General features: G+C 39.8%; 1 protein-coding gene across 3 annotated transcripts in view; it reads right to left on the minus strand.

Annotated features, from left to right (window-relative positions):
• Window positions 1-5,252: 5,252 nt before the first annotated feature.
• Window positions 5,253-22,144, minus strand: part of EVA1A (eva-1 homolog A, regulator of programmed cell death) — a 53,817-nt gene continuing 36,925 nt past the window's right edge. For all 3 annotated transcript variants that reach the window (XM_036028206.1, XM_028515708.2, XM_036028207.1), the window contains 2 exons: window positions 21,778-21,945; window positions 5,253-6,536 (listed from right to left, as the gene is read on the minus strand). In XM_036028206.1, coding sequence (XP_035884099.1) covers window positions 6,160-6,536; window positions 21,778-21,877 — 477 coding nt within the window. In that variant the 5' untranslated portion in view covers window positions 21,878-21,945 and the 3' untranslated portion in view covers window positions 5,253-6,159. The remainder of the gene's footprint in view (window positions 6,537-21,777; window positions 21,946-22,144) is intronic.

The following is a 22,144-nucleotide window of genomic DNA, read 5'->3' on the forward strand; positions in this document are numbered from 1 at the left end:
CCTCTGCTTCTGGCATCACATATCCTGTGTGATTCTGACCCTTCTGCTTCCCTCTTATTAGGACCCTTGTGACTGCACTGGGCTTACCCAGATAACTCCAAATAATCTCACATGTCAAGATCCTGATTAGTCACACCTGTGAAGTCCCTTTTGCCAAGTAAGGTAATACAGTCACAGGTTCCAAGGATCTGGACATGGACAGACATCTTTAGGGTCATTATTCAGCCTGCCACAGTTGGGGAGGGGATAGGATTCTGCACTAATCCTACTCTCTACTGATATTTCCAGGCCACTACTCTACAATAGGTATCAGCACACTTTTTCCATAAAGGGCCAGATAATATTTTAGGCTCTGTAGGTCCTGATGTAAAACCAAGGCTATTGGGTAGGTCTTATATAACCATTTTAAATGTAATTATTTTAAGATGCTAAAACCATTCTTAGCTTGCAAGTGGTACATAAACAGGTGGAGGACTGGATTTGGTCCTTGGACTTGTAGTTTGCCAAATTCTACTCTCCAGTTTCTTATAAAATACTATCTTAGCTCATGACTCAACTAAATGTCCTCTACTTTAACTTGCCATATCTTATCATTTGCCCATATCATTTACAGACATGCTGGTGACTGTCATACATATTGATGAATTACTCACTTGGAGAAGTATCAAAAAAAATCAGGAATAATCTCTTGAGTCCTGAATATGCAAAAGTCTAATTCTGCAAAGTAATAATAACATCATAAAAAGAAAATTTATTTCTGTTCATGCATCTCTCCTTTCTATCAAAAGTTCCTAATTCAGAAATGCATTTCTTTTTCATTCAAGGAATTCACTCACAAATATACAGATACTGCAAGAAGTAGAAATAATTTTTCCATTTCAAAGACATATATAAGATCTGGTGTCATAACACAGTATGAGGCATTAGATACTCTCCATGAAAAGACCGGAGACTATGAGTAAAAAATGCAAATTATCAGGAGTACAAAGGAAAACTTTTAGTTCATCACCACATCATTTTGACTATGCAGAGCTGGTTGCACAATTCTGAGTCTGAATGGACTCCCAAATATGGGTCCTGGCTTCAGGCCCAAAGAAACATTTCTTCTTAGAGCCTCCAAGTTCCTTGTGTTTTTCGAATGGGAATTGGAAGTACAAGTTATTTCTAATGTTATTGTTGTCAGTGTTAGGCCCAGACCTCTTTCCACTGCTAAAAGAAAGCCAAAAGGACTAGATGGCCAGGAAAAGGGACTCTCATCTGGCACTCCCCTCTCACAGTGACTAAGTGACGGTTCTTCCGATAGAAAAGAGATTTGAAATGCCTCTGAGGGTTGAAGTGCCTCAGATCAAGTGAAACTAAGATGATGTTACAAGTAGTGATAATAAAGGATATATGATATGACTGTTTCAGAGGCACAAGAGGCACACTCCCAGAGGTTCAGCTTCAAAACTTCCCCTCTACTTCTTCAAGCACGAGGGACTAGAAAATGGATCAGTAATGAGGTTTATAACAGCCATTGTAATTTCAAGAAGGAACATCCATTCCTTACAAACCTATAAGAACTTTGTGAGACTCTCTGCTGAATCGAACTTGAAAAAGTATATTGATAGCCATTCCACATGGCCGGCCACATATGAATTAATGGAGAAAAAGATGGTAGACTCTAAAGTTGAAAGAGGCAAGGAAATGATTAACAGCAGAGAAAACAATAAATAAAAGCAGATAAAGCTTCATAAACTTAAAATCATCTTTGTCACAATTAATGCTTTGAGGCACTACAGAATAGCACACTGCAATAGGCCTTATTTTCCATTCTCTGAATCTTGTTACTTTACTAATTCCAAACTTTTGAAAAGTCATAAATTTTTAAATCCTAATTAGTGATGAAGTCATGATGAAGATTTTCAGGAAGACTTGAGGAGATTATCATCTTGCAGGCTGATACTACTGATACTAAATTTTTAAAACATGAAATCCAATATTTAGGGCAAGGAGATAAAGTATCCCGATCAACAGAGACTGATTTGGGCTGGCATGCAATAGAAGACTGACACTTTGTGACCCCTTTTCTGACTCCTATTTTGGAGGAGTCCATTTTTCAACTTATGCAATCAGAAATAGTTTGAGATAAGGAAAGATAAAAAATGAGGCTAATTTTTCTCTGCCCAAAACTGATTGGAAGAACGAGTATAAGAGCACTGACTTTATCAGAACTGCCACTCGGATGAGAATAGTGTTAAAGCTTTTGTCAAAGCTCTGACAAAAGGCAGGAAGTATTGCCTGAAACATTTTACTTCAACAAAGTGAATTTAAGACATGTTTACATATAAGTGAAACACTAGGATAAAAAGGAAGAAGTACCATGAGAAACATGTGAGTAAATTTGAAAATATTTAGCACAAAGAGAGAAAAGGCAAGGAACTTAATAACTATGATCTGATATGAATCATCACAAAGGAGATCAATAAATATCCTTGATGAAGATAATGTAACTCCAAGAAGCATCGAAATTTAAAAGTAACCTTTTATGATTAAAACTCTCAACAAATACATAATAAAGGCAATATATGACAAGCCCACAGATGATGTCATACTCAGTGTTGAAAGGTTGCAAACTTTTTCTCCAAGATCAGCAACAAGACAAGGATGCCTCATTTTATCACTCATATTCAACATAGTACTATCCTAGCCAGAGAAATTAGACAAGAAAAAAGAATAAAAGGCATCCAAATAGAAATGAACGAATGGTATGATCTTACATATAGAAAACCCTAAAGACTTCACCAAAAATCTCTCAGAACTAATTAATTCAGTATAGTTGCAGGTTACAAATCAAAATACAAAAATTCATTGTATTTCTATACACTAATAACTATCTACTTGAAAAAGAAGTTTATCCCATTTTTATTAGCACTTTTTACAAAAAGTGATGAAATATTTAGAACTAAATTTACCCAAGAAGATAAAAAATAATCTGTACATGGAGAACTATAAGACATTGTTTAAAGAAACTGAAGAAAACACATATAAATAAAAAAAATACCCTGTGTTCATGGAGTGAAAAATTAATATTGTTAAAAATATATATACTTCCCAAAACCATCTAAAATTTAATGTAATCCCTGAAAATTTCAATGGCACTTTTCACAAAAATAGAAGAAAAATTCTAAAATTCATGTTGAACCACAAACGACCCCAAATAGCCAAAGCAAGTTAGAGCAAGAAGATAAAAATTGAAGGCATCACATCTCTTGGTTTCAAATTATACTACAAAGCTACAGTAATCAAAACAGTATGGGTACTGGCATAAAATAGGCCAATGGAACAGAACCAAGAGCCTAAAAGAAACCATGTGTATATGGTTAAGTGACAAATATTTGACAAGGGAATCATGACTACTCAACAGGGAAAGGATAGTCTCTTCAATTAATGGTGTTGGTAAAATTGGATATTGACATGCAAAAGAATGAAATTGAACCCTTATCTTACACAACTCACAAAAATCAACTCAAAATGAATTACAGACATACATGTAAGACCTGAAATAGTAAAACTCCTAGAAAGAAAAGCTCCATGACATGGGTCTTGGCAATGATGTTTTGGATGTGACACCACAAGCATAAGCGACAAAAGCAAAAAGAAACAAGTGGGACTACATCAGACTAAAAAACTTCAGCACAGGAAGATGCTCTTAAGGGAAGTTGGTGGGAGCTTTCTGAGGCACCTACACTCCTAAACATCTCAGATATATCACTGTCAACTAGTACTTCTCTGTGGAACCATGGAAGATGACCAGGGAAGCTGCACCGAAAGCATCCCTTCCATGCTGTCTTCTGAGGTAGGTAGGCTGTGAATTCATGGCAAATACATAAACACATGTAGAACCTGTGAGTTGTGTGGGAGTTTGATCAGTGGCAAGCAGTCCAGCAGAGTATACTGGTACACGTATATGACTATTTCATCTGAAGTAGAGGAAACTGAGAACAGCAACAGAGAAGCAATGAAAGATGAGAAAGACTAACCTTTTGACTGCATTTGAACCTTAGGATGCAGTCATCCCTGAAGCCAGATTCAGTGCTGCCCTTCCCAGTTATATAAAAATGCTCTTCAGTTCAGTATCTTCCTATTGCAAATTAAAGTGCCCTGATACAGAAACTGGAACCAGGAGTGGCAGACCTAAATTGTGAAACTGCTTGAGTCAAGATAGGGAAGATAACAATGGAGGTGTCCCTGTCTCTGGCAGAAAAGTTGGAATCACTGGTATATAGAAGTAAAGCAGTGGGTAGAACTGTTACCTAGTGTATTTTCCCTTAGGCAAAGCCCCGGCCACCCTAGAAATGGCAACTTAATAAACTTGGTGGAAACGCATCAGGGTGTTGGAGAACTGGGAGGCTAGATGCCCCAGAGCCTCCACCAACACCTCTACCATTGTAGCCTCAGTAGCCCCTGCCTTACAAGGGTTCTATCCCTCCCCATTTCCAGTGTTAGATGCGTCCTGGGGATGGAGGCAGCTCTCCATTGTTTCGTTTTCCTGCGAGCCAGAGACCAAGACAGATAATGTTCATCTAAAGCCTAGGGGATTTTTAGCAATTATTACTAGCCAATGAGGCTACCCAAAATGATAAAATTGGGCCAGCCGCTGAGGGTTCCAAGCAAATTGTATTGTCCCCTTGGCAACTAGAGATCTGTGATTGTTCACTTCTTAAGCCAGCCCTCCAAGCCTCTATCTCAGAGAGTAGGTTGCAAAGCAGTAGAGACCCCAGAGGAGGAAGTCTCCTGACCATCCTCTGAGGCATGGTGATAAAGCCAATGGACATGGGAGATCCTCCCAGTTGAAGGCTCTGAAGCCCCCACACAGGCTGTGGAACCCATTGCATGTCAAGAGAAGGGAGTGGACAGATAGAATCCACTGTTTCGATCGGCTGGAGGAGGCTGCTTCCTCCTCTGTGATCCATTTCTGAAAGTGGCACAGCCCCGCCTCTCTTCCCCCCCACCAACCTCTGTCTGTGGGGGGCCACCACCCTATTTCTAGCCTTAGGTAATTCTATTTCTCTATCTGCTTAATAATTACTCAACTATCTTGTAACCATAATAGATAACATACAGAAAATGAGAAGCCTTTAGTCACACAGGGGCTTTTTCTCCATTTTTACCAATTCTCCAATAATTTCAGGGGCCTGGTAAAAGACCAAACCCACCTATATAAATGGGTTGCCATTTAAGGTAATCACAGAGACAGACATGAAACAAAAAAGATTTTATGTAACATTTATTTTTTTTTTATCCCATCCTAATTTTGACTTTATTCCTCATCTCCTATTCCAATTCTTTTCTTGGAAATCCAAACTTTTTTTTTTAACAGAATGTTTAAAATCATGATTATCTAGAGTCAAAACAAAATTTTATTCTCTTCAAAAAGGAGGGAGGGACATAGCTTTTATTCTTATGCAGCATTTTCAAATATCCAAGTTAATATATATTTTTAATAAACTATTTAAAATAAAACCCTTCATCCTTTGAGGTTATTGGCATTGTCTAGTTCACTGACACATCTCCAAAAATACATTAGTTCTATTCATTTTCAGGAATGAAGTGGGGAATACACTAAAAAATAGGATTTTAATCCCTGAGGTGCCAGTTAAAATGGACGAGGTTGCCGTTGCAACACATGACATAAAAAAGTCAGCCTTAAATAATAAGCACGGTTCATGCTCTCTGGGTCAGAATCGCCTCCACAGCACGAAGTCACTTAGACAGTTGCGTTTACAGGGTTAGGCTCACCCTGCTGCTCCTAGCCCTCACGCTATGATCATCTTTCCTTTCATAAAGGAGTAACACATAGCTATGAAGTTTGCAGAAACTTCTGAGATCCTCAGAAATCACGAGAAACCACAGTCCTGTTTCTCTAATCTCCATCCACATTATTGGAGAGAGTTCTTGAGCACCATTCCAAGACCTGGAAAGGTTGATAAACCGACTTGGTTTTTCTACTTCTCCATAACTTCAGGCAAAAAGGAGAAATCAGTCCTTCTGTCTAGAAAACGGGGTGTACTGCTTATCTCCGGCTTCCGCGGTAACCTTAGAAGAACTGTGCCCACCCTCCCCGCGGCCCCCCTGCCTTCTGGAAGGCTTCCAGTGGTGCGGGGTCTGCTCCTGCCGCTAGTAGTAGCGGTTCAGGCTCCTGGTCCCGGGAACCTCGGGCTGGCCATTCAGCCAGATCTCCCTGAGGATGCGCTCCCGTTCCTCCAGCCGCTGGGCGCGCTCCAGCTCCTCCGCTGACGTGAAGACGTTCTTGTTCAAAGTCTTCTCAAAGCGGCGGTGCCTCCTGACAGAGATGTCAGACGCCGTGTCTGAGCTGCCATCCTCACTGTCACTGCTGTCGCTGCTGCTGCTCTCTTGGTCCTGCAGGAACTTCTTCCGGGGACGCCGCTGGCAGTCCATGTGGCAAGAGATCCTCATCACCAGGGCAGCCAAGGTGAGGATCAGCCCGATGCACACGCCGGAGACAAAGTACAGAGCTGCTCGCTCAGGGTTTTCTGGAGGAGGAGAAAGAAGATAGCATTTGAGAGATGGCAACTCCAGCCCACCTCGTACACCTCTCACCAGACCCCAAAGCTTTTATAGTTACAAATATAGTGACAAATCACATAGTGCATTCAAAATATAATTACCCACCAGTGGTGAATCTGGGTAAGGAGTGTGTGGGATCCTTTTACTATGCTTGTAACTTGAAATTATTTCAAAATGAAAAGTTAAAAGAAAGAAAAATTTTTAGCACTTACTATACACAAGCAACTATGCTTAGATGTCATCTGACTGAGAGCATTTGTCTAAAGGTTATTTTAGCCTACATTAGAAAAATCTTTGCTTCTTCATTTGCTCCGGCAGCCCCTTGAGTAACCTGTTAATCATATTTGTAGGCAGCTGCTGCTTCTTCCTCTTCTTATCTTCTTCTTCCTCCTCTTCCTCTTTTCCCCATCCCCCCTTCCCACTGCACCGCCCCACATTCTCCTCCTCCTCTTCTTTGTACTTTTTTGACAATAAATTTATAATTAATGCCAAGGACAAACAGTCTTTTTTATTCTAAGTATACCATCACAGGCCTTGTCAAAAAATGTAGGCAGTTTCCAAGATGCCCCCCACCTCTTGGTATTCACACTCTTAGATAGATGCAAGCACCTCCCTTTGAGGGCAGCTGGACCTAGTGGGCTGGGCTAGACCCAGTGGCTTACTTCTAACAAACAGAATATGGCAAATGTGATGGATGAGTCTAAGCTTAGATGACATAAGACTGACTTCCAGCATGCTCTCCAGATTTTCTCACTGGCTCACTCTGATGAAGCCAGCTGCCAGGTTGGGAGCTGCCCTACGGAGAGGCCCATATAGAAAGGAACTAAGCATACCCTCTGGCTAACAGCCTGCAAAGAACTGAATCATGTCAACTGCCATGTCACTGAACTTGGAAGTGAATCCCCCTGGTGCAGCCTTGAGGTGACCACAGCCTTGGCTTCACAGCAACCTTGTGGGAGACTGTGAATCAGAGAACCCAGCCAAGCCAAACCCAGATCTCTGACCAACAGACACTGAGAGATAATAAATGTATGCTGTTTTAAGCCATTAATTTTTTAGGTAATTTGCTATGCAGCAATAGATAATTTATACAATCACATATGGAAAGCCAGTGTAGGCATTTTGGAATGACATCCCCAGGTTAATTTGCAGAAGAGGTATTTGAGCTCCTCTTTGGCAAGAGAAGAAAGTAATCATTCTGCAGATAAGCATTCTATGGATATGCTTGGTGTACCCAGTGTTGATCACTGCATGACATGCTCAGTGGAATGAGAGCTTTGGGTAAATAGGTTCCCTTTCTAGGTAAGTGTGAGAATGTGGGACGTGCCTGGTCTTTAGCCACAGGGCATCATCAATTTGACAGGACCTAAAATTGACACCAGCAATTTAGTTCTCTATAATCTATGTTTATTGGTTAAGTATGAATTAAAATGTACCTTGTTTTGTGGCTTTTTAAAGACTATAAGTGGGATCATACATGATACACATTTACTTTTTAAATTTAAGAATATTTCCTAGAGAGTCCCAGATATGTCACCAGCATTGTTTTTGCCTGCCTCATATTGTTCGTATTATAGACCTACCAAAGTTTCTTTAACCATTTCCTTATTAATAGCATATAAATTATTTCCAAATTTCTCACTATTACGATCAATGCTAGAGTTAACATTCTTGTATACATCTCTTTATGCACAAGTGAAATTACTTCTACAGGTTAGTTATCTAGAAACAGTTGCACCAAAGGGCATAGGCATTTTGAACCTTTGTGTAGTCTACACTGTATTCCAAAAGGCTCTATTAGTCTAAACATAGCATATTGAACATACACATTTATGACCCACCAAACTCTCTGAAACCCACCAAAATGCCAGGGGAGTGAATAAAATAAATAGGAAGTATAGATACAAAGAGAAGAGTAGAGAAAGAAATAGAAAACACAAATAGTCAGTACAAAAACAGTCCGTAGCCCTGATTGATGTAGCTCAATGGATTGAGCTTCAGCCTGTGAATCAAAGGGTCGCCGGTTCAATTCCTAGTGAGGGTACATGCCTGGTTGCAGGCCAGGTCCCTAGTGGGGGTCATACATGAGGCAACCACACATTGATGTTTCTTTTTCTCCCACCCTTCCCCCCTCTAAAAATGAATAAATAAAATCTTAATAAAACACAGTCAACAAGCAATGTAAATGCAGTGAAAGGACAGCAACATCAGCATTATGGCACATAAGCTATCTCTACTATTTGTTCCCCTTTGAAACAACTAATTAGGCATCTATCCACAGACAGAAGTTTCTCTGTGGAGTTGTTCTTTCCAACATGTGCCAAGGGACCCAGGAGGAGTCTCGCCCACATGTGCATCTGGTAATAGGCAAATAGACTTCAGTTTGGGCTGCAGAACCAGAGGAGCCAGCAAACCTGCCCCAACTACCCAGCAGTTAGGGAAAACCTGGAGAGTGCTGACTTGGGCAAATACCCACAGCCAGAGAAAATTTGTAAATCCATCCTTCCAGAGGGGAGATTCTAGCATACCATTGGAGCAAACAGACAAACAAAATGAGCTGGGATTCAGTAAAAAAGGGGAAGAGAAACTTCCAGTACTTCCCCCCAAGTGACAAAGCACAAGACTGACTATCCCATGGAGACCTCTCCACAGGGCAAAGAGAAGAGCAGTGTGTGAGCACCCAGCTACCCCAGCTATGCTGGATGCTGCAGGACAAACCCATTTCTCACCAGCAACACCAGAGTATTGAAGCAGGGTCTCCATGACTGAAGGTACGGAGGAGATTGAAAAAGACAGGTAAAAATATCAAAGGGCATTAAAGTGACAGGGTTACTGCTGACTACATCAGGAGTTCAGCAAGAAGTTCTCCCAGGAACCTCTGGGAGACCTCAGGGAGGAATGTCTCCACCAGCTAGCAGGTACCCCTAATACCCCAAGTGCTAATCCCACATCTGTCCCCACTCTACAGTGGCTCCTTGCACACTCTCCAAAATTGGCAGCAAGCAAGCTTAGTAAATAGAGTGCTATCAGAAAAACAGAACAGAATCTGTGGGCAAGAGAGAAACCAGAAACTTGATCTATAGCACCATCTTCTGGAAAACAAAATAGAAGTTTTCAGCAACCAGCCAGGTGAGTTGAAAAACCATGCAGGAGTCAAACAATGAATGCATAAATAAATGACCAACAAATCAATGTTCCTCTGTCTCTCTTTTCCTCTCTCTCTCTCAAGTATCAATAAATAAAAAAAGACATAAAAGCTACATAATTCTGCTACAAGGAGAATTGCAGAGCAGATGTGTAAATAAAAGGTCAGAGAGTGTTCCAGCTATAACAGCTTCAACAGACAGTATACCCCACATGAAGGCAACTAGAAAAGATCTAAGGAGGTATCCACTATATCAAAGGTGAAATCATCAACGTAACCACCCAGCAGTTAGGGAAATGTAAATCTAAGGAACATGAAGAATCAAAAATTAAAAAAAAAACAACTGTCATCACCAAAGATAATAATCCTTCAAATAACTGAGTTCAAAGGCACAGAATCTTGCAATGTAGCAGATAAAAAATTCAAAATAGCTGTTTTGAGAAAATAAAGAAAAACACAAAAGGCAATTCAACAAAATCGGGAAAAATACATGAACAAAATGAGAAGTTTAGCAAAGAGATAGAAAATATAAAAAAGAATGAAACTAATTCTGGAACTGAAAAATTCAATGAATGAAAAAATTCAACACAGGGAATTTGCAGCAGGGTAAATCAAATGGAAGACAGAATAAGCAACCTAGATGATAGAAAGCTTGAAATAACCCAATTAGAGGTAAACAGAAAAAAAAAGAATGAAAAAAAAAGTGAAGAAAGCTTACATGATCTCTGGGATTCAACCAAACACAAATATTAGCATAATCGGTGTTCCAAAAGGAGAAAAGATGAAGAAGGGTTCAGAAAGTTTATTTAGAGAAGTAATAGCTGAGAACTTCCCAAATCTGGAGACTTAGACATCCAAGCTCATGAAGCTAATAGAGCACCCCTTTATCTCAATGCAAAAAGACCTTTTCCAAGACACATTATAATGAAACTTTAAAAAATCAAAGAAAAAGGACAAATCCTAAAAGCAACTGAGACAATGTTGTAACATCCAAAGAAACCCCCATTCAGCTACCAGTGAATTTCTCAGTAGAAACCATACAAGCCAGGAGAGTGGAATGACATATTCAAAGCACTGAAAGAAAAAAATTGCTAGCCAAGAACACTCTATCTGGAAAATTATCCAGACATGAAGGAGAAACAACTTTTCCAGAGACACAAAAGCTGAGGGAGTTCATCGCCACTAGACCTGCCTTGAAAAAAAAATGCTGAAAGGAGCCCTTCAAGCGGAAATGAAAAGATGCTAATAAGTGACATGAAAATATATGAAAGTATACAATACACTGGTAAAGATAAAATATACAGTCAGTCTTAGAAAACTCTATTTCTGTAATAAGATAGTATGTTAGACAGTTAAGTACAGGATAAAAATTAAAGGAAAAGAGTACTAAAAATAACTATAACTACTATAATCTGTTAATAAATACACACCATAAAGAGAGGTAAATTGTGACATTGAACATGTAAAGAGGCAGCCCTGACTGGCATAGTTTAGTGGACTGAGCTCAAGCTGCGAACCAGTGTTGCAGGTTCGATTCCCAGTCAGGGTACGTGCCTGGGTTGAAGGCCATGTCCCCCAGCAACTGCACATTGATGTTTCTCTCTCTCTCTCTCTCTCTCTCTCTCTCTCTCTCTCTTTCTCCCTCCCTTCCCTCTCTAAAAATAAATAAATTAAATCTTAAAAAAAAAGAAAATGTAAAGAGGCAAATTAAAGGGTGGAGGTTTTGTATGCAACTGAAAGCTTTCAATCTTTCATCAATGTGTCTAATGTCAACTGTGGATTTGTCATTTATGACTTCTATTATATTGCAGTATTTTTCTTTTATATCAAATTCATTAAGGGTTTTATCATCAAAGAATATTGTAGTTTGTCAAATGCTTTTTTCATCTATTGAGATGATCAAGAACACAGGAGGTGAAGTCACGGTCTCAAAGAGACACCTGTATTCCCATATTCACGCAGCATCACTCACAGTACACAACACATGGAAACAACCTCAGTGTCCATCACCAGATGAGTGAATAAAGAAAGTGTAATACACACACACTCAGGAAAATTCAGCCATAAACAAAATCCTGCCATTTGCAAAATCATGGGTGGATTTTGAAGCATTGTGCTAAAATTGAGATAAATTAGTGAATACAAAAACACTGTACCATGTCATACTACTAATATATGGAACCTAAAACAGTTGAACGCATAAAATCAGCATAGAATGCTGATTACCAGGGGCTGGGGGCAGGGGATTTGAGAAAATGTTGTTAAGGGTACACATTTGCAACTAGTATATAGGTAAGTCCTAGAGATCTAATGCACGGCATAGTGATTACAGATAACAAGATTGTAATATAGACCTCAGCGTCACTAAGAGAACAGATCTTAATTGTTTTCAACACAGAGCAGTGATAATAATTATGTGACATGATAGAGGTGTTAGCTAATGTGATGATGATACTCATATTCAATATATAAATGTGTCAAATCAACATCTTTTCACTGTAGATCTACACATTATATGCAAATTATATTTCAACAACAAAAAAAATAAATGAATACAGTGAAGGAGGCTGAAACTAACTCTGTCCAGTTGATATTCAGTAAACGCTGGGAGAATTGAGATCTCTTGCCTCGAGGAGCTTAAATTCCAGTAGGGAAGGGGACACATAAGTTTCAGGAAGTGCTACAGCAGAAGTGTGAAGAGGGCTCTCTGGAAACACAGAGCTGAGTAGAAAAGCAAAGCTGAGATGTGGAGGTCTGAGAGGGCTCTCTAGAAGAGACTTGCAAACCAATGCTTTTACCAGAGTGGAAAACCATCAGGCAGACCTGCATTTGAAGCCTCATTTCAGCCTCATCTTTTAAACAAAGACAACATTACCTACCTACTCTGCTGAATTGTGGTAAAATGTAAAGGTACCACAGATGACCAGCATAAAGCGGTTATTTTACATCCATAAATAAATGATAGTTCACTATTTTCTTTCTTTTTTCTTTCATGCATCTTTCTTTCTTTTTCTCTTTCATTTCTTTCTCTTTCTTGCTTCTTTCTTCCTCTTTTCTTTCCTTCTTTCTGTCCCTTTTTTCTTTTTTGTTCTTTCTTTCCTTTTGTCTTTTTTTATCTATGATCTATCTATCTATCATCTATCTATCTAATCTCCCTGCCTCCCATCCATCCATCTATTTAGCCTACCTGTCTCTTTCTTACTCTGTCCTCACCCCACCTATTATACAGGTTCACTTTGAACATGGTCACTGAACTGAACCTTGGAAACCACTGTTGTCCCTCTAGCTTAACTAGTCCATCCTGTCCTGCTACCTGATCAGAAAACATCCTCTTTTGCCTATAGCAACTTCAGACAGGGATTCCTAGAGGAGCCCAGTCAAAGCAACCAGAGAGGGCAAAGGAGCTTATTGGGCCTCACCAGGTCCTGAGTGGTGACTCAGGTCTGATTTTCAGAGCTGATATAAATTGTGTTGTTTCTCTTCATCACTCTTCTGCAAAAATCAAAACTTTAGCTCTCTCATGGTTGTTTTTTCTCTCCTGTGCTCCAGGTCACTTCCTCTTGGCCAGTGATCTAGCCTGGTCTTGAGCAGATCCAGACAGCTGTTAACTGCTCAGGAAGCAGAGTGTGGAGGGCTATTGTCGGTTGTTTTCCCTCAATAAATAAAAATAAATGTATTGCTGTATCTTGCTTCCTGCAGGGTGATTGTTTTCCTGGGAGGAAGAGGCTGTGTGTGGAGGTCCTGGGGTTAATTTCATTTGCACCTTCGGAGGTCAGATTATTCCCTGCAGACTCTACAGGCCCGGAGCAACACCAATCCAGGCCAGACCCGCTGGTGTGCCTGCAAGTGGAACCTTTTCCCTACCCGAACTTTCTTGTTGGCCCCAAAGCTTGCAGTCCTTTCAGTAGAAAGGGAAAAGTTTTAAAAATAGACCTTAAAGACAATAATGGGGGTTTGTGTGGAATCAGGGATTATTCAGCATAATTCCTTGTCTGAACTTTCAAGGCAGGGCAGAGGACCTCTTTATGGGATTCTGCCCCTTCCGGTAGAAAAGTGAAGACTCCCACCAACACTTCTGCCCTCTCTGAAATGCCAGGGAAGCTTCTTTCCTTCTCCTTCTATCCCCAACTTGTTCTTTCTCAGGAAGAAGGGGTGTTGGAGAATCACTGTCCCCACCAGGTGGGCTCTGGTATATGGTCCTTTCTTTTACCTCTTCCATCTTCCCTTTTCTTTCCTTATCCCCCTCCCCTCACCCCCAGCAATAAGCACTGCAGAAGAGGCCTTCCCTTACCATTGTCCTAATCCCATTGTCCTAATCCATCCCACCCACTTGTCATCACCTGCAGTGGGACAGACCTACAGTCTTACAGCTCTAGTTCTCAGGGGGAGCTGGGAGGAAGCCCTGACCTTTCTTTGAGCTGGCTTAACCATTGCAGAAGTTAATACTGTATTTGACACTTTTCCGGCTCCTTTGAGTCTGAAAGGGAGGGAGAGTGATTAATTAGCCTCTCTATACTAGGAAGCACTTTATGTAGTTGTAATATAATTAGTTATGTAACCATTATTTTTCCCACATAGACAGTGAGAAATTTGAAGGCAAAATCCATGAGTCACTTCGGATTTCCACGGCATCCAGCACAGCACCTTGCTTACGGTGCAAATCTCTTTAATTATTAAATTAAATCATGAATGACATACAATGTCAAAGTTCAGTTAATAAATTTATTATATATGAATAAATACATAGATGCATATATGTATATGCATATATACATAGTATATATAATAGTACATTAAAAGTAGAAGATGGAAAGTGTTTATGGAATCACCATCTCACAAACTAAATATGTAGTGCAATAAATTTTTGTTCTGTTTTCTCTCATATAATTATCTGTATATTTATTTTTACTTGGTTACAGAGTGTATTCTTATATACATACATACACACAGACACAACTGTATATATTTTTATCTGGCTATATGCCTTGTTTTTAATACTATTTTTAGGGCAGTTTTACATTCAAAGAAAAATTAAGAAGGTGCAGCAATTTCCCATGTACTCTGGCCCCACAAATGCATAGCCTCCCCATTATCAACACCCCTGCCCCCACCAGAGTGGTACATTTATTGCAACTGATGAACCTACACCGACACATCATAATCACCCAAAGTTCACAGCTGACACTAAGGTTTACTGCTGTTGTTGTACCTTCTATGGGCTTGGACAAATGCAATGACGTGCATCCATCATTATAGTATCATACAGCGTTCTCACTGCTCTAAAATTCTTCTGTGCACCACCTATTCACCCCTCCTCTCAAGGATACACATTTCATGCATCTTTCCATCCATCATCATCCCCTCAATCAGGCCTAAGAATGGCTACATAGTATGCTATCCAGGGAATGCACTACAAGTTACAAAAAGAGTTTTCTACCTTTGGATACTTAGATTTTTTTTTAGTTAAAAATAATGATGGAAGAAATATTTCTGTGCTTAACACTACTTCCACTTTTATTTATTTCTTTTATTTACTGCCTTATAATGGATTCTTAGAAAAGGGATCCCGATGCCAAAGGGGATACATATTTTTCTTCCTCTTGATACATACTGCCAAGTGGCTTTTCAGAAGTGGTACATCAATTTGTCTTGCCATCAGCTGTGCATGAAAGCACCACTTTCACCAAACTCTCCCCAGGAGGGGATATTCCAACTGTTCACTTTTTTTCAAATTTTATAGTTCAATAAATAGTTACTTTATTCCACAAAAATTTACTGAGTCTACAATGCCTTAGGGGCTAGAGACAGAAAATTTCTCAGCCCTCACAGGATTCCCAGTATAAAGAGGAATAAGAAAAACAAAAACTACAGCATTTTATAAAATCCTCAAATTTGTAACTATCAACTGAACTATGGTGGGTTAGGATCCCTTGCTGATGAGGAACCACTCATGACAGGCTCATAGGAAAAGTGATTCATTTTCTGGGTAACTGCTACCAGGTCCATACTGCTACACTTGCAAAGAATATGGTTAAATTAAAAAAAAATAAATGGTCCCCAAAAATTTCTTCATTGAAAAAAATTACTGTAAGCACAGTAAAAAGACAAAGGCCAAATAGGAAAAATATTTGAAATATGTAACAGAGACAAAGTCCTAATACATAAAGAACACCTAGAAAGAGCATAAAGAAATAGACAACCAAGAAAGAAAATAAACAAAAGATATGAATAGTTGACAGAATAATAAATACGAATGGTACTTAACCACATGGAAAGGTGCTCACCTATAGCAGGGATTGCGCCCCATGGCTCACAGGCCAAACCTGGCCGGCTGCTGTGTTATTATTGGCTGGCACAGTCACACACATTCATTTATGGTTTGTCCACATCTGCCTCAAGCTACACTGCAGAGCTGAATAGTTTGAACAGAGACTGAAAAGCTTGCAAAGCTGAGAACATTTACTACCTGACCCTTTATAGAAAAAGTTTGCTGACCTATGACCTAGAAAAACAGAAATTAAATGACATTAGGATGTTATTTTTCATCTATTGGACAGTCAAAAATCCAACAATTTGAAAATACTGTTGCAGGGCCTTCTCATACTTCTTATAAAGAGTAAACTGATAAAATTCTTTAAATTGCAGTTTGGTAATATTTACCTTAATTAGCAACTTAAATACAATTGTATTTTCCAATACAATTGGAAAAAATTCCAGCAATGGAATTTTTTACAATTCCATTTTTGGAAACTTATTCTTCAAAAGCACTTGAACATGTATGCATGCAACAGTTATTTATTGCCAACAACGCTGTTGCCCTGTTTGAAAAGATATGAACTATTTCCACTGGCTATCAATAACAAACTGGTTAAACTATGGTTCACATACACAGTGGAACAATATGTAGTTGTCTAAAAGAATGTGGAAGATCTCTATAGACTGATATGACATATCTTCGTGATATATCATTCAGTGGAAACAGCAAAGTACAAAACAGTAGGTATGCCATGCTACCTGTGCCTAAAAGGGGAGAGGGTGAGATTACAGGTTCACACTCTCTCACACCTGCACAAAGAACTCCAGAAGGATGCAGAGAAACCTGGTGGTGGGTCAAACTTGGGAACTGGCTGGAGGGGGCAATTCTGGGTATGGTTTCACACCGTGTGTCTTTTTACATTGTTTGATCATTGACTCCTGTTCATACACTGATGTGATGCGCATCTAATAGGTATCAGGCACTCTTCTACATGCTGAAGATACAGCAGCCAGGAAAGAAAGAAAAATCTCTGTGCTCCTGGGAACTTACACTCTAATAGAGGAGATAGATAATAATCCAGATAAATAAATGAAATAGGCAGTATGTTGGGTGGTGATGAGGAGATAACAGGAACAGTGGGTAGGAGGGTATGAAGTGCTGAATGTATGCTGGAGGGGAGGAGGCAGATAGGATGACAAGAGCAAACCTTTCCCAAAAAGTGACTTTTAAGGAAAAATCTAAAGGAAATAGAAGAGTGGGCCTGGAGAATGTATTATCAATTTAAAGCATTAAATTAAATAAAAAAGAGAATGTATTATCAATTCAAAACATTAAATTAAAAAGATACCATTTAATCTTTCTAGCAATCCTATTAGAAGTTATTTTGGGGGTTATTACTATTAACAAGATTATCACTCTCATTATAAATTATTATATTATGATTCCAAGGGATTGCTTGCAAATAGTTGAAATGAGAAATGCTAACTCCTACAATCCAAAAGGGAGACAAAACGTGTGGAGACCGCATCGATGAACACCTAAGCCAGGGTAGGGACTGAAGGGAGAAGGTGGCACTGAGAGAGATCAGAAGACTAGAAGTGAGTTAGCCAGTCCAGGCCTGGAGGGAAGAATTTTTGGAGAGAAAAATGACTGTACAAAAGCAGAGAGGTGAGAAAAGGCCTGACAAGTGGTTTAAAAAGAGTAGAGTGAGGCCTTCATCAGTGAGGACAATAAGTAATTAAGGGCATGGGAACATCAAGGTCAGGCTCTAAAAGCTCTGGGAAGGCACATAAGAAACTGCAGGTTGGAGAACTTCAAACCATTCCCAAGTCCCTTCTCCCTTGCTTGCCTCTACTCTAGAGCATATTAACTTTGGCACCATTGATATCTAGAACCAGTTAACTCTTTGTTGTGGGGACTTGTCCTATGCATTGTAGACTGTTTTGCTACCTATAAGATATCAGGAGCAGCCACCCCTCCCTGCCCCAGTTATAGCATTACCTGAAATCCCCCTGTAGAGAAAAGTCACTCCTGGTTGTGGACCACTGGTGTGGACATTAAAAATGCTCAAATTCTCATTTTTCTCACCTCCCTTGCAGCTAGAGATAACCATGTAACACAGTTCTGGTCAATGAAATATGAGAGTAGATCTATTGGAACATTCTTCCTCTTACTGCATTTTTTTTTATCTTGAATGAAGACAAGAACAATAGCAGCCACTTTGCAGCCATAACAAGCATAAAAGAAAAGCCATGAGAATCACACAGATGTTGGCCCTTACATTTTTGAGCCCATGGACTAATGCTGGCAAGCACCTACTTCCAGACTTCTTATTTTGTGAGTAAGATAACTCCTGTGTGTTTAGACCACCTGGTGGAGGTTTTTTATTATTTGCAACTGAAAACCATTCTATGAAATTATAGATAGTGAGTATCAACTAAAGGATTCTAAAAAAATTAAAATAATTTGATCATTACACCTACATTTTGGAAAGACCACTTTGCTACAAAATACTGTCTATGAAGCAAGACTGGAGGAGAGTAATGGAAAATGCTGTTATGGTAAGACTGACAAATACATGATGGAACCTGGACCATCTCAGTGGTGGTGGGAGTAAAGTAGAGGGGATATATCTGAAGGACATTGAGAGGCAAAATAGACCAGCCCTAAGCAATTGGATATAGGCAGTGAAGATAATGTTTCAAAGGTTAAAAATTATTTTCCTGGTATAGGTGATACCCTAGATGGTATACAAAAGAAGGAGCATGTTTAAAGAAAAGAACAATGTTCCATTCTAGGTGAAGTTGATTTTGAAATGCTTATGGCACATCCCAGTGGTAATGTTAAAGGCATTTAGATACACAGCTTGAAAGTCAGAAAAGAGTAAGGTAGTGGTAATTTTTAAAATACATGTATGATAGATTTCAAATTTTTAAATGCAAATAAAATAATATTACTACACAAGTAACTATTAATGAAATATGAAATACTTAAAATATAGCTAAACAAAAGAATATTTTAAAATACAGATGCTCATACAACCCCAGCTTCCAGGTATAATTTACAGTAAAATGTGGTTATATATACATGTAAATACACACATGTAAATGGTATTATACTGCAAATGCTGAATGGTAACAGGCTGTATTCACTTAACAGCATATCATAACCATCTTTCTACTTCAACTAACTGTCACCCATTTTTCTGATTTTTTATTATTATAAACAGTGCTGAGATCAACTGTCTTCAGTAAAATTTTTGTGTTTTATCAAAAAATTTTTTATCAAAATTGTTTTATGTTTTATCAGTAATTATATATTTTTTTTTTTGCCAAATTGCTAATTCTTGTGCTTTGTCCATTTTTCTTTGGTATATTTACCTTTTATTGATTTGTAAGAGCTCTTTATATGTTATAAACTTTAATCCTTCATCAATGCTACATTTTTTTCTTAGTTCGCATTTGACATTTAATTTTAAGGTACGTTTTGATCAACAGATATTTAAAACCGTTGGACTACTCATGGTTTGAATTGGCCATTGCGAAGAATGGGAACAGGATGTAGCTAAAAGCAAATAGAGAGACTGAGCTTTATTTGAATGGCTCAGCTGAGGTTGGATAGCATGAATTTCTAATGACTTCAATCCCCAAAGTTGTAGCAGCATTTGGTTATTTGCATGTAGAGAGAAAGGAAAGAAAGATTTGTTTAGAGTCTGTATTTCCTTGATTTAATCAGAAGCCGGACTTAGGAATAAGAGAGTTTTGTGCAGTAGCAATTGTGTTGCTGAAATCCTGGGGCCACGTGGGACAAGATAAGAGGCAACTGATGTGATGGGAAGGGCCGGGCTCCCCCTGTAGCTGCAAACCAGACACAGCAGAATGAGAACATGAGAGAGCTACAAATTAGGAAATTTCTACAATTTTCCTCTGTCAAACTTTTCTTATTGCTTCTGATCCATTCTATTTTCTCTTCTAAAGCAACACGTATTTGTATCTGTTATATTTACCTTCATATTTTCAGTTTCTTTATTCATTTCCTTTACAGTCAGGCAGTGTTCCCCACCACACTCAGAATCAATTTTCCACCGTCAAGTCTAAAGATTGGATCGAACACAGTTTAGCCATTCTACTTTCCATTCCCTTACATTCTCTTTTTATCTCAGCCCATACTTACTTAAAAGAAGCATTGTCTTCCTGTATCCCAAGCAATATTTAATTCCAGAATATGGGGTGGAAAGGAGAAAAGCTGGAGAGAGAACAACAGGGCCATGCACCCATTTGGCCTTAACAAGATCACAAGACACCCAGGCAACACCAGACCATTCACCGAGTGACCATGCTCGAGGGCCACAGCTCAGGGTCACGCTGGCCGCAGTGGAAAACTGCCAGGTACCTCCTGTGCTGACTAGAGTTCTAAAGTCCAGTACCCTGTTTGCTCTTGCTATAGATATTTTCTTGCAACAGCTGACTTGCAAGTGTCTTTTAAGGTCTTAAAAACTTCAGACAACCTCTCGGACACTCAGTTCATTTCGGGGGTATCTTCAACATAGAGTTGAAAGACCATTGTTCAACTGCTTATGGACACTTGATACCAGAGTTTCAAACATCTCTTTCCCAGTTCCAGTGTCCTTTTTCCCAAGAACGGCCTCAAAGAGCAAAGCTGAGATTCCTCTGATGGGTGGGTGCAAGGGGGAGGAGGCCCCAGGCACTGGGCTCAAACCACCTAAGGAGGGAGGTGAGGAGTTGACTAAGGCCCTGCTGGGTCTCTGCTGATGTGAGAAGGAAGAAGCTTAGACTTGAGGCAGCGTAGACTACATGTTGCACCTGCCGAACACAAAGGAGGCGGCCCTGTGTGCCTAAGAAGTCCTCCTTTCTAAAATCAGGTGCACATCATCCAAGATCACCTCACAGAGAGAAGGCATGAGCTTCCTTTATCCTCAACCCTAGCTCTGATTTTCCATTGTAAACAGAAATGTCAGGTTCTGCACCACATACCAACCCCGGCTAGAGAACTAGAAAGCAAAACCAGTCCTTGCCCAAAGGATATCTAATCAGAACTTCAGTCCCTTCCTTTTTATACAACATCCAGAGACTTCAGGTAAAACAAAACAAAGTAAAAACAATTTAAAAAAATTAAAAACTCACTCAAGCAGTATAAAATCAGTCTGTCATTCCAACCAGTAAGCATTTTCATATGTTTTTCTTAAATTTCAGCTTGATTCAGAGGTGTTTTTAAATGGCTTCTCTTATATGCAGAGCATCTGTTCTCAAGCAATGATCTTAAGGAGAACGTCAACCATCTTCCAACAAAAGTATAACTTTGACCCAAGAATGGAGCAAATAGCAGACTCTCCCCAGCTCACGCACCCTCTGACTCCATGTCTCCCAGAAGGTTATCAAACACCTCACAGAGCACACAGCCCCCAACACAGGTCACACACACACGGAGAACGGGGTTGAGAACCACTGCACAGACACAGCCAGGCGGACGACACTCCATCTGGGTCTTTCACAGCAGAGTTAAATGCATAATGACAGAAGCAGGCAATAGCCCCAGGCTACATCATTCACTCTGTTAAGCCCAAAATGAAACAAAGCATTTTCAGCAAGGTAAAGCTCTTAGCACTGCCACCCCCAATCTGCCAAATCAGAGAATGCCCTGCTTAACTCTCAGACCAGAAGACCTTGCCTCTCAAAACTCAGCACACAGGGCTCCTCTGCTCAGATCGCAAAGCATGTCTCTCCAGAATGTGGCCTGTCCCCAGCCCCAGGCCTCAGCCCTGGCCCAGCCGAGACTGACAACCTACCTGAGACAAAGGAATAGGCCGCTAGGATGTTGCTGAGTAAAGCCATGTCCACTCGCTGGGCAGTCAGAGGCTCCGTGCTGGGTGGAAGGGCGGCCTCCATGTGGCATCCAGAGGTGCCTCCTGGAGGTGCTTCCACTGGATCAGCGTGGCCCCTCCTCCTCTTCTCTTCTGTTTGGGAACACAACATGAGTGGTGAGAACACATTCTGCTTTCCCGAGGCTGTGTTCCAGGTAGCCTGGGCTCAAATCAAAGAGCCAGTCTCCGAAATGCCAGCCAGCCTCCCAGCCAGGGGATCTGGAGTCTTGTCCTTTGTGCTCTAGCAAGCTTCTTGGCTTTCAGGGAAGGAACACCTCCTTACATATCTGTT

The sequence above is a fragment of the Phyllostomus discolor genome, chromosome 6 (genome assembly GCF_004126475.2).
Source record: "Phyllostomus discolor isolate MPI-MPIP mPhyDis1 chromosome 6, mPhyDis1.pri.v3, whole genome shotgun sequence".
Classification (NCBI taxonomy): Eukaryota; Metazoa; Chordata; class Mammalia; order Chiroptera; family Phyllostomidae; genus Phyllostomus; species Phyllostomus discolor.